This window comes from Oncorhynchus mykiss, chromosome Y, assembly GCF_013265735.2.
Source record: "Oncorhynchus mykiss isolate Arlee chromosome Y, USDA_OmykA_1.1, whole genome shotgun sequence".
NCBI lineage: Eukaryota > Metazoa > Chordata > Actinopteri > Salmoniformes > Salmonidae > Oncorhynchus > Oncorhynchus mykiss.
In genome coordinates, this window is record NC_048593.1 from 15918731 (window position 1) to 15931215 (window position 12485).

At 42.3% G+C, this 12485-nt stretch overlaps 1 protein-coding gene across 1 annotated transcript; it reads left to right on the forward strand.

Annotated features, from left to right (window-relative positions):
• The first annotated feature begins 5120 nt into the window (after window positions 1-5120).
• LOC110509705 (trithorax group protein osa) lies at window positions 5121-10992 on the forward strand. The gene is made up of 6 exons (XM_021590751.2): window positions 5121-5352; window positions 7340-7487; window positions 7616-7668; window positions 7924-8021; window positions 8242-8410; window positions 8730-10992. The coding sequence occupies exons 2-6, from the start codon at window positions 7349-7351 to the stop codon at window positions 10161-10163; spliced, it is 1893 nt and encodes a 630-aa protein (XP_021446426.2). The 5' UTR covers window positions 5121-5352; window positions 7340-7348; the 3' UTR covers window positions 10164-10992.
• The last annotated feature ends 1493 nt before the right edge of the window (window positions 10993-12485 follow it).

Sequence of the window (12485 nt, forward strand, 5' to 3'; positions counted from 1 at the left end):
TGGTAAATCCTGCTCCTGATTTGTCATCGTTGTTGAGCACCCCTCCTTTCCTTTGTTTGCCTTTATTGGTGAAGGCCCACCTGAAATCAAGACTTGCGGCATCAAAACCGTTTCATTGAGAGAGATTCTTAAGGCTTAGGATATTTTGGTTTTCACTGACAATATATTATCTTGGTAAAACGTTATGAATATGAATTCTGTATCTGATTGTAACTAAAAACTGTGTGTTAGGCCACAGTGCGTATATTGCAACATCTATGTACTAATATCTTGTAATAATGGTGGTATGTCTTGTGGGGTATGGGTGTCTGAGCTGTCAGTTATTTGATTATGCTGACAATCTGGAATTTTCATTACAGTAATGCTTCTCATAAAAACTACAAAAGAAGCAATTAATCTCTTGTTAACCCTCCTCCAGGAAAGACTGGCATGCATGTTGTTGCCTCAACATAATCAAGATTAAGGAGATGATTGTGGACTACAGGAAAAGGAGGACCGAGAACGCCCCCTATTCTCATCGACGGGGCTGTAGTGGAGCAGGTTGAGAGCTTCAAGTTCCTTGGTGTCCACATCACCAACAAACTAGAATGGTCCAAACACACCAAGACAGTTGTAAAGAGGGCACACACCAAGACAGTTGTAAAGAGGGCACGACAATGCCTATTCCCCCTCAGGAAACTACAAAGATTTGGCATGGGTCCACAGCTCCTCAAAAGTTTCTACAGTTGCAACATCGAGAGCATACTCACTGGTTGTATCACTGCCTGGTACAGCAACTGCTCGGCCTCCGACCGCAAGGCACTACAGAGGGTAGTGCGTACAGCCCAGTACATCACTGGGGCTAAGCAGCCTGCCATCCAGGACCTCTATACTAGGCGGTGTTAGAGGAAGGCCCTAAAAATTGACAAATACCCCACCCACCCCAGTCATAGACTGTTCTCTCTCTCGCTTGGCAAGCGGTACCTGAGCACCAAGTCTAGGACCTTCTCAACAGCTTTTACCCCCAAGCCATAAGACTCCTGAACAGGTAATCAAATGGCTACCCGAACTTGTTGCATTGTGTGTGTGTCCCAACCCCTGCTGCTGCTACTCTGTTTATCATATATGCATAGTCACTTTAGCTATACATTCATGTACATACTACCTCAATTAGCCTGACGAACCGGTGCCTCACTCCTGTGTATATAGCCTCGCTACTGTTATTATTACGTATCGTCTGAGATTCCAAAGATTGGAAAGCTTCTGCGGTCATCCCCCTCTTCAAGAGGGGGAGACACTCTTGACCCAAACTGTTATAGACCTATATCCATCCTGCCCTTCTAAATTTTCAAAGGCCACTTTTTTCTCCACTTCTTGTCCTGAATGACGTGCCCAAAGTAAACTGCCTGTTACTCAGGCCCTGAAGCCAGGATATGCATATAATTATTACCATTGGAAAGAAAACACTTTGAAGTTTGTAGAAATGTTTAAAATAATGTAGGAGAGTAAAACACAATAGATATGGTAGGAGAAAAATCCAAAGAAACAACCAGATTTTTTTTTTGTTGAGAGACCATGCTCTTCCAATGGCCAGTATAAGGGCATACTCAATTCCAACTCCCATGATGCACTTCCTATGGCTTCCACTGGGTGTCAGCAGTCTATGTTCAAGGTTTCTGGCTTGTAACTTGAATAACAAATAACAAATAACAAAAAATAAAATGTTTAGTCCAGGGACAGTCTTGGAAATCCGTGTTCGTGCAAACCAAGAAGACAAGACGCTAAAATCGGTTTCCTATTGAACATACTTCCATAAGAAATAGTTTGATTACATTTTAGGATATCTGAGGAGTAAATAGAAATGTATTTTGACTTGTTGAAACAAAGTTTAGGGGTAGATTTTCGGACTCCTTTCTTTGCATGTTGAACGAGTGGATTACTCAAATCGACGGCGCCAACTAAAAATACTTTTTTGGGGATGTAAAGAAGGACTTTATCTAACAAAACGACACTACATGTTAAAGCTGGGACCCTTTGGATGACAAATCAGAGGAAGTGAATATTTAATCGTTATTTGTGAATTATTGAAACCTGTGCCGGTGGAGAAATATTTTGATGTGGGGCGCCGTCCTCAAACCATCGCATGGCATGCTTTCGCTGGAATAGCTACTGTAAATCGGACCGTGCAGTTGGATTAACAATAATGTAAGCTTTCAATCGATATAAGACACTTGTATGTACCTAAATGTTTAATATCTATCATTTTTATGATTATTTATTTTAATTGCGCGCCCTCCAGTTTCACCGGAAGTTGTCCCGCTAGCAGGACGCCTAGGCTTAAAACTTCTTACCGACGTGGTTCCTGCACAGGAACACCTCAGTGGAAATTTCAGAGCGCCACCTATAGTACTATAGTATAGTACTCGATAAATCTCAAACTTTCATTAAAACACACATGCAAGGTACTGAATTAAAGCTACACTCGTTGTGAATCTAGCCACCAAGTCAGATTTGTAAAATGCTTTTCGGCGAAAGCATGAGAAGCTATTATCTGATAGCATGCACCCCCCCAAAATACCAAAACGTCACCTAAACAACAGATTTTGTGGTAGCCGGCGCTACACAAAACGCAGAAATAAAATATAAAAGATTCATTACCTTTGATGAGCTTCTCTGTTGGCACTACTATATGTCCCATAAACATCACAATTGGGTCTTTTCTCCGATTAAATCCGTCAAAGTATGCCAAAAAAGTCCATCTATAAAGGCCGTCTGATCCAAGGAAAATGCAGCTTTACACAACGCAACGTCACTTTTAAAATTAAAAGTTGCCTATAAACTTTTACAAATCACTTCAAACGACTTTTGTAAACCAACTTTAGGTATTAATAAACGTTAATAATCAACCAAATTGATCACGGGGCGATCTGTATTCGATAGCAGCAAGTCTTGAAATCATTGTCCATTTTTTTTACATTCATAATTTCCTGGGTGCACCCCAAGACAGGAAGTGCCTATACGTCATCCCACCAAGGATAAATGTGCAAAGAAATGCCAGTATTGGCGACATCGTGTGAAAGCTGTAGGCGTTGTAAACGGAACCGGATATATTTTCTTTCGCCTTAGACAAATCAAAGACTGGCGGATGAATTTTTTTTGTGTGTTTTTGGTGAACAGTTTTCCCTGGGATTTTTACTCCTAAACATGCTCTGTTATACCCACAGACATGATTTTACCAGTTTTAGAGACTTCAGAGTGTTTTCTATACACACATACTTATCATATGCATATACTATATTCCTGGCATGAGTAGCAGGACTTTGAAATGTTGCGCGATTTTTAACAAAAAGCTGCGAAAATTCACGGCATCCTTAACAGGTTTTAAGAAGTTTTAACGAAGAGATTAACGGCCATTTCGAATCCCACCGTACCTTCTCTACTATGCAATCTGGTTTCCGAGCTGGTCATGGGTGCACCTCAGCAACGCTCAAGGTCCTAAACGATATCATAACAACCATCAATAAAAGACAGTACTGTGCAGCCGTCTTCAACATGGCCAAGGCTTTTCATTTTGTCAATGATCGCATTCTTATCAGCAGACTCAATAGCCTTGGCTTCTCAAATTACTGCCTCGCCTGGTTCACCAACTACTTCTCAGAGTTCAGTGTGTCAAAACGGAGGGCCTGTTGTCCGGACCTCTGGCAGTCTCTATGGGGGTGCCACAGGGTTCAATTCTCGGGCCGACTCTTTTTCTCTGTATATTTCAATGATGTTGCTCTTGCTGCTGATGATTCTCTGCTCCACCTCTACGCAGACGACACCATTCTGAATACACCTGGCCCTTCTTTGGACCCTGTGCTAACAAACCTCCAAAGGAGCTTCAATGCCATAAACTCTTTGAGGCCTCCAACTGCTTTTAAATGCAAGTAATGCTCTTCAACCAATCGCTGCCCGAACCATCCCGCCTGTATGCTCTCGTTGGCTGGCCCTCGCTACATATTCGTCGCCAAACCCACTGCCTCCAGGTCATCTGTAAGTCCATGCTAGGTAAAACCCCGCCTTATCTCAGCTCACTGGTCACCATAGCAACACCCACCCGTAACACGCGCTCCAGCAGGTATATTTCACTGGTCACCCCCAAAGCCAACACTTCCTTTGGCCGCCTTTCCTTCCAGTTCTCTGCTGCCAATGACTGGAACAAATTACAAAAATCACTGAAGTTGGAGACTTATCTCCCTCTCTAACTAGAAAGCATCAGCTGTCAGAGCAGCTTACCGATCACTGCACCTGTACACAGCCCATCTAAGTAGAACACCCAACTACTTCATCCCCATATTGTTACTTATCATCTTGCCCTTTTGCACCCCAGTATCGCTACTTGCACATCATCATCTGCACATTATCACTCCAGTGTTAATGCTACATTTTTATTTCACCTCTATGGCCTATTTATTGCCTTTACCTCCCTACTCTTCTACATTTGCACACACTGTACATAGATTTATTGACTGTACGTTTGTTTATGTGTAACTCTGTTGTTTTTGTCGCACTGCTTTGCTTTATCTTGGCCAGGTCGCAGTTGTAAATGAGAACTTGTTCTCAACTGGTCTACCTGGTTAAAAAAATAAATACATGTCAAAAAACAATTATTCACTGTCTTGTTACTGTATTTTATTTCCTTACTTATCTATTGTTCACCTAATGCCTATTTTTTTACTTAAAAATTGCACTGTTGGTTAGGGCTTGTAAGTAAGCATTTCACTGTAAGGTCTACATCTGTTGTATTTGGCGCACGTGACAAATAAACATTGATTTGATTTGAAGCTAGTTCTGGTTTCTACTGGGCAAAGGGCCACATACTTGCCTAAAATCTATATACATCTTATCATCTAACGTAAGCATCATCAACACAGGAAAAAGGCATTAACGAATAAACAAATAATAATTATGCATGACTGAATTGCTGTCATCACCACCAATGGTGAACGAAAGACCTTTCTCGCAGCAATTTTTTTTTTTAAATGTCCTACCTAATTCTGTGGACTATTCTGATGCCAAGCCTTTGACATTCTACCATGAACAGGTTGGACTGGTCTGACTTCCAACACATAGCAGGAAGAAGTCTGGGAATTCACCTCCCCAAGAGCGTTGGACCTTGGTGTCATTCAGAAGGCACAGGACAGGTGTGTGTTAGTATGTGTGTGTGACAGGGAGAGGTGACAATACTGTGGAAAACAGGAGTGGAGACTGTATTGAAGCTACCAATCTGCAGATATAAAACACTGATCTATAGAGCCTGTGGATGCGCTGCAGCCTGGTGTGGAGGCCTGAGACTGAGACCTAGCCACCTCTATTCTGTCTCTGAAATCACAGGTGAGCACCACTGCTAAATACTCTAGTGTTACTCTAATACAGCTTGGTTGCTGGTTCTGATGTCATCTTGGTTTCTTCCCAATTTCCTAAGTCTTCATAGCCGAGAGGAGGCCCTGATGTGGTCAAATGTTGGAGCTACTGATAATACTCTTGGTTCTAATGGTATCTCCATATTCTTGTGTGATTTAGGGTCATATTTCCATTAAATGTCATAATTATTCAATACAAAAAGGGGATATGGAATTTAATTTTGAAAAAATTGGAAGAAACTATTTTCCCTATTTTAGTTCTGTAATATGTCATTATGTAATAAGTATTATTTAATTTGATTCGCAATCCATAGCGCTACCAGCCATTGGAATGTCAACACACATGGAGTGATGGTGTCGCTCTAGATTGCTCTCAAACGGTCTGGTGTCTCAGAAACAAATTGCTGTTTGTGGTCACATACGCTGAATACAACCTTACAGTGAGAAGCTACAGTGGGTACCGGTACAGAGTCAATGTGCGGGGGCACCGGTTAGTCAAGGTAATTGAGGTAATATGTACATGTAGGTTGAGTTATTAAACTGACTATGCATAGATAATAACAAACTTTAATGAAATAATAAGACAAGCACAATATTTTTACTTTTTATTCACATAGGAAGTAGCCAATGAAGGACCATATACAAATATACAAGACAGATCTCTGAGATTTATAGTAGATTCATCAATGCCTGAAACAGCATAATAAAAAACATGACAGAAACATGAGACACATATTTAAAAATATATATTCTATACTATATAGTGGATCTCAATGACATGTTGAGCAATACAGTAGCCCAAAGATATGTACATGTCTCACAGGACCAAGTGTGAGACTGTGCCATATTCCGTCTCTGACCTTTCTCCACTTTCCTAGCTCGGCAGGGCACATCTGGCACTTATTCAGCGGTCTTTTCAGGAGGGTGAAAAGTTAGAAAAGTATTGTGTATAACATGATTTACCAGTAAGCAAAATAGGGAATAATATTGGGTTTATTTGTTGGATTTCTATCTGCAGTGTGAACGCTTCACCTCACTGAATGCATCCCTAGTCTATGATTGGTCTGTCCTCTCCAATAGAAAACAATACACAACAGTTAAGTAAAAGTATAGGAAACAGTGACTGCATTGATCAAGCCTCTGCTCTATGCCGTGACCACAGTCCGCTCAGTGGCAATGTTTGCTGATTGTGACAGCCTGGGTGTTGACACTGGTACCACTGTGCCAGGGACAAACATGGTTGAGTGATCAGTCAAACAACGGATTTAATCGTGATCAGTCAAACAACCTTAGTCATCATCATCAAGTAGTTATATTATTTGGGAACACCGATTGGCAGTCAATCAAGAGACTGTGGGCCCTTAAAGACCTGTTGAAATGCATACAGTTGTCAAACATGTCGTTTTATTTGTCCGTTCATCAGTCAAACTCATTGTTTGATTTGCAGTCAAGCCATGGTCAAATATGTTTTATGTGCATTGTAAATATGTTGTGTACAGAATGTGCACAGCTGTATCCGGGCATAAGCGACATGAGTGGTCGCTCCCCGACCCAAAGGAACTCAGTCGGGGTTTCAACTTACTGTTGCGAGTTAGAATAGTAGAATTCGGTTGTCCGTCAGCAGTTCGTCTCCTGTTTTGTTAGTCACGAACAACCACTTGAATAGCCATGTCAGCTGACAATTTTTAGATTGATAAGTTAGTCTAGCCAGTTATCTAAATGTATAAACCCCATGGCAAAATGTGTGGAACTGAAGAAAACTTTCTTTACAAGATCTCGCTTGGGGACCCACCTGTGTATGTGGTGATAAATGATTGTAAAATACTGTTTGGCTATTATGAAAAATGTTAACTATGAACGTCAATGATGCATGAACAACACGATGCTGTTGTCGTCTTCGGAATAATGTGTAAACGTTGTGGTAATGGTGTGGTTGCGTCGTGTGTGTGTGTTCACAGGCAGACATCATGGCCCAGGCGCAAGAGGAGAGACCCTCAGAACAGGAGAAAGAGATGGGAGAGGAGACCTTCCTCAAAGACCTCTATCTGTACATGAAGAAGAGAGATACACCCATAGAGAGAATACCACACCTGGGCTTCAAACAAAGTGAGTGTACTGCACACAGAGAAACATAGGCGCGCGCACACACACTGCATGCACTCACACACAGCAATTGTTGACATCTCTCAGACAATGTATAGCTGATATTCTGTATATTTGTTCTGTGTTTCTAGTTGATCTGTTCATGATGTACAAGACTGTGAAAAGCATGGGCGGCTACCTCCAGGTAAAACAATGTCAATCATTTCCAACGCGTATTGGGTTTCAGTTTTTCGATTTAAAATAGGTGGGAGCAATTCATGCTGCAAGTCAAACCCCAGAGGTCACCGAACATCCTGGAAAGTTGTACTTAAAAGGAAACGTTCCTCATCAACCCTCTCACCAGTTTTAGAACTATTGTAATGGGGCCACATTCCATGTATGTTTTTGTTACAATGTACACAACGACAACATGTTAAAAATCAAGCTGAATTTCTACCAGGTAACGACCCAGCAGCAGTGGAAGCAAGTATACAACACCCTGGGAGGAAACCCCAGAAGCACCAGTGCTGCCACCTGCACCCGTAGACACTATGAGAAGTATGTCAAAGAAAATGTATCATACATCGTACATGTATGTGTGCTTGCGTGTATGTGTGCGTAGACGTGTGCGGTTGTGCTCGCATGTCTTTGACACAGATATTTTGAATACTACCAGGTAGAGACCCTCAATTTCAGTATACGTGTGCAAGTCAGTGATGTGTGTGCGTGGCATGTTTTAATTGGTGCAGTTTCAAAAATGGCCTTTGTGTTGTCGTAGGCTGCTTCTGGCGTATGAGTGTCATGTAAGAGGAGAAAACTACATGGAGGTCCTGCCACGGCACCAGCAGAAGCGTTTACATTACAGTAGTCTCAGTGAGGAGGAAGAGTGCCCCAGGACAGCCAAACGTAGCATGACATATGGCGCTCTCCAGACTTCCCAGCAACAGGTACACTAACAAGCAAACATACACACACCCATAAGCATGTACACACACAGATGAAGACAAAGACACAAAGGCTGCGTTTACAGAGGCAGCCCAATTCAGATTTTTTTTACCCACTAATTGTTCTTTTGACTAATCACATCAGATCTTTTCACATTAGATCTTTTTCAGAGCTGATTTGATTCGTCAAAAGACCAATTAGTGAAAAAAAAGAATTGGGCTCTGTAAACGCAGCCATACACACTAAGACACATATGCACGCACACACACACACACATTTAAATGAATTGACTGACTCATCATTGGTATTTTCTCCTCTCAGAACCCCCATCATTTCTTGACAGACTCCAGAGTGAGGATCATCCCTATGCCTGCACACTACCATCCAAACTATCACCACCCTAGCCACCCCGCTCTGCCCCCCTATATCCACCCACCTCTGACCCCCAGCAGCCACCTCAGCAGCCACCCCAGACCCCAACCCCCATATCTCCCCTCCCCTCAAGGGCAGACAGAAAGGGCCAAGCAGCCTCTGGAGCGCTTGCGCCTCCTGGCCAACCGGTACATGTGCTCCTCAGACTGGAATGAGCCACTCAACCTCAGTTGCAAGAAATCTTGCCTAGAGTCAGGCGGTCAGCCTGCTTCGTCCTTTGCCCCTCCTCCCTCCAACAAAACCCCAAAGTTTTTGAATACGCCCTCGCCGCTTTACCCCACCAAGGAGATGGCTAAAGAAGAGGGCTGTGAGACGCCGGAGGGGAAGTCACCCCCCGAGAGATCCTACCTCTACCCCTTGGCAACCAGAGATGGCTATGTCATCGACCTCACTTCCTCCTCTGGCGGTTCCTCCCGCAGCCCGACTCCAGCCTCCAGCCCAGGCATGAAGACAGAGTCCCCCGTTTCCTGCCCACTGCAGAGTCACAAGGCCAGCGCCCCCTCCATGGTCCACGTCCCTAGACCCCTGAAGAGAGAATACCCAGATTGGCCCAGGGGGGAGAGGGGAGAAAGCCCCAAGCACAGTCCGGGGCCTCTCAATCTCAGCTGCGCTCTGCCCAGCCCCCCCAGAGAGACAGGGGGAAGGATGGAGATCCAGATCCCGCTGGCACTTCTCCAAGACTGGATAAAAGGAGGCCTGCTATGTGGGCCTGCTGGTTCACGGCCTGGGGCTCCATCCCTGCAGGGTCCAACACCACCAGAGCCAAGGGAGAGGACACAGACCAGAACCGACATCTCCCTCACCATGGCGAACCATGCTGACCAGGTCTTCCACAGCCCTCACAGAGACCAGGATAGGAGCTCTGGGTACCTGAGGGAGAGGAGTCTGGAGAGGTACAGGAACCTGCCTAGCCACACCACCACCTCCCCTACTTCCAGTCACCGCCAACCCATGGCGCCATACCAGATCTCCAGCTACAAGGCTCAGCTATCAGGGAACACCCTACGTAACCCGGCCAGCAGGGACTTGTACCCCTGGGAGAAACAGGAGAACACCAGGAGGCCCTACCACCCAAGTCCCATGCACCCCCATGATCTACGGGACAGAGCCCAGCCAATCCCCTTGAAGATCCACCCCAGCAGTCAGTCTCTGGAGCAGGATGATGTAGGCCCCACATCCCTAGCCTGTAGTACAGACACATCCCAGGGAATGGTGGAAAACTCTAGGAAGGCTTTGATGGTGGACCCCTCATCTTCCTCTCTAATACCACTGACAACTGAGGAGTTCATGAAGTTAAAGAGGCTCATCTCAAGCTCCTCGTGAACAGAATGCAACAAGCCAACACTATTACATTAAATTACAGAAAACAAGATGCACTCTGGGAAAAAGATGTAACATGTCAATGTTGACATTGGACGCTTGGAAAAGCACGCATTACTGTACATACAATATTGCATAGAGAAATGCACTGACACAACAAATATACATGTATATAGAGTACTGTTTCAGTTATAAGACACAGTTCAAAGGGCATTGTAGCACTTTTTAAATACTACAGAACATGAATTGTCTTTTACTATTCTGTGTTTTTACCCTTTGAAGCTTGCTAACAATTTATTATGCACTGGAGTGAAGTTATTATCCAAAATGAATTATTTTTGTGCCTTCATCTCTGGGATTTGTTTTGAACATGAAGTAGCATTTTGAAATAAATATTTTTTAAAGTTTAATAACAGTCACGAAACTACAGGTTTACCACGTAGACAGCAAAGGTACATTTTGTGGGTGTTGAGAATTGTGAGCCATACTGTTTTGAGGAGGAACAATTACAGTATATACAAATAAAATGTCAAAGAAAAGTTTTGTTATGAAAATGTGAATGTTTTTATATACACTGAGTGTACAAAACAAATTACTGACCAGGTGAATTCAGGTGAAAGCTATGGTCCCTTTTTGATGTCACTTGTTAAATCAGTGTAGATGAAGAGGAGACAGTTAAAGGAATTTTAAGCCTTGAGACATCGATTGTGTGCCATTCAGAGGGTGAATGGGCATGACTATATATGTATATTTGTAAAACATTTTTTTCCTATTCTTATTTTACGACAAGTAATGTTGGCAAATATTTCACACAATAAATATTCTGATCGTTTTTTTCCTTATTTCCTTCTAATCTTGTCAAACCCATAACCAAGGTGGAACTTTGAAACGGTCACAACAGCGAGAATGTGTTATTTGTGGCTGTAACATAAATGAGATGCCAGGCAGTGTCAGTGTGAAACCCCACGCTAACTACAGTATATTCCTCAGAAACATGTCTGTACAGCAGCACCTGTCTGTTGACTTTGGACCGGAGCTTGTTTTGCCAGATGCGTAATTCCACAGGGTTTATTTTACATGAAATGTATAATTGCGTGTTTAACAGGACATAGCCTTAAACACAGGTTCCCCTGAATGAAAAGGGAGAGAATAAATAATAATTATATTCCTAAAAAAAATATGTGTCAACTGACACATAACTGCACCAATTTAAAAGGTTTTGCTGAGTTACAGGTAAGGAAATCAGTCAATTGAAATAAATTCATTAGGCCCTAGACTATGGATGTCACATGACTGGGCAGGGGCGCAGCCATGGGTCCACCCACCTGGCAGCCAGGCCCAGACAATCAGAATTTGTTTTTCCCAACAAGAGCTTTAGAGACAGAAATTACCCTCAGAAAAAAATATTTTTGTACAGATGGAACATTTGAGATCTTTTATTTCAGCTCATGAAACATGGTACCGACACTTTACATGTTGTGTTTATATTTTTGTTCAATATATTAACCCTCATACTACAAACATATTTTACATACACGGATTACCAACTGGGGTCATTATGACCCTGATAAGAAACTATTGGAAAAAGCAACAATCACAGCAAAAGAGAAACTTCGTTTTTTTTAAACATTGGACATGTAAATAATGTTATCTGAAATAGAAAAATAACCAAAACAGACTTATTTTATAGTTAAATTATAATTATTTAGCATATATTGTTCAATAAAAATATGTATTTTTCCCTTAAATGTGCAGCCCACATTAGTACTAAAGATGATTTACCATCAGGATTGTATATACAGTAGTATCAGTTAGTTTAGAATCTTGAAGTAAATATTGTTTTCATATTTGTGGTAAAAACAGCTGCAATTTAAAGGGGCTGTACACCAAAATGTGAAACATACTGTACTTAATTTAATTGATAAAGTGTTTCACCCACTGATCTGAGAAACCAAAAACATGGCTTAGTTCTCCTTACTTACATACCCCACAGCCAGCATTAGCATCACTGCTAGTGAATCAATGGGATTGGTATATAGAGCCTATGGAAGGATGTTTCAAAAAGCAAAGTCACTTCAAATTAAATGTTATAGCAACATAAATACCAAAACAAGTTGAAAACATAGGAATTATGGTCTTTATATAACAGTTTTTATACCAAGTAGTTACACGACTGACAGACTTATGACCAGTTTTGACTGCAACTAAGCATACATCTAAGTTTGTTTTGAACACAGTCATACATAGTTATAAGCAGAGTACATAAGGTGCTCCGTCTATCAGGCAGCGGCGACCCGTCATTCAGGGCAGGTGTTTTGGGACGCA

Coding starts and splice junctions, on each gene's coding strand:
- LOC110509705 (XM_021590751.2), top strand. CDS start 7,349: ATGGCCCAGGCGCAAGAGGAGAGACCCTCAGAACAGGAGAAAGAGATG. Junction 7,488..7,615: donor ACACCTGGGCTTCAAACAAA/GTGAGTGTACTG, acceptor CTGTGTTTCTAG/TTGATCTGTTCATGATGTAC. Junction 8,411..8,729: donor TCCAGACTTCCCAGCAACAG/GTACACTAACAA, acceptor TTCTCCTCTCAG/AACCCCCATCATTTCTTGAC.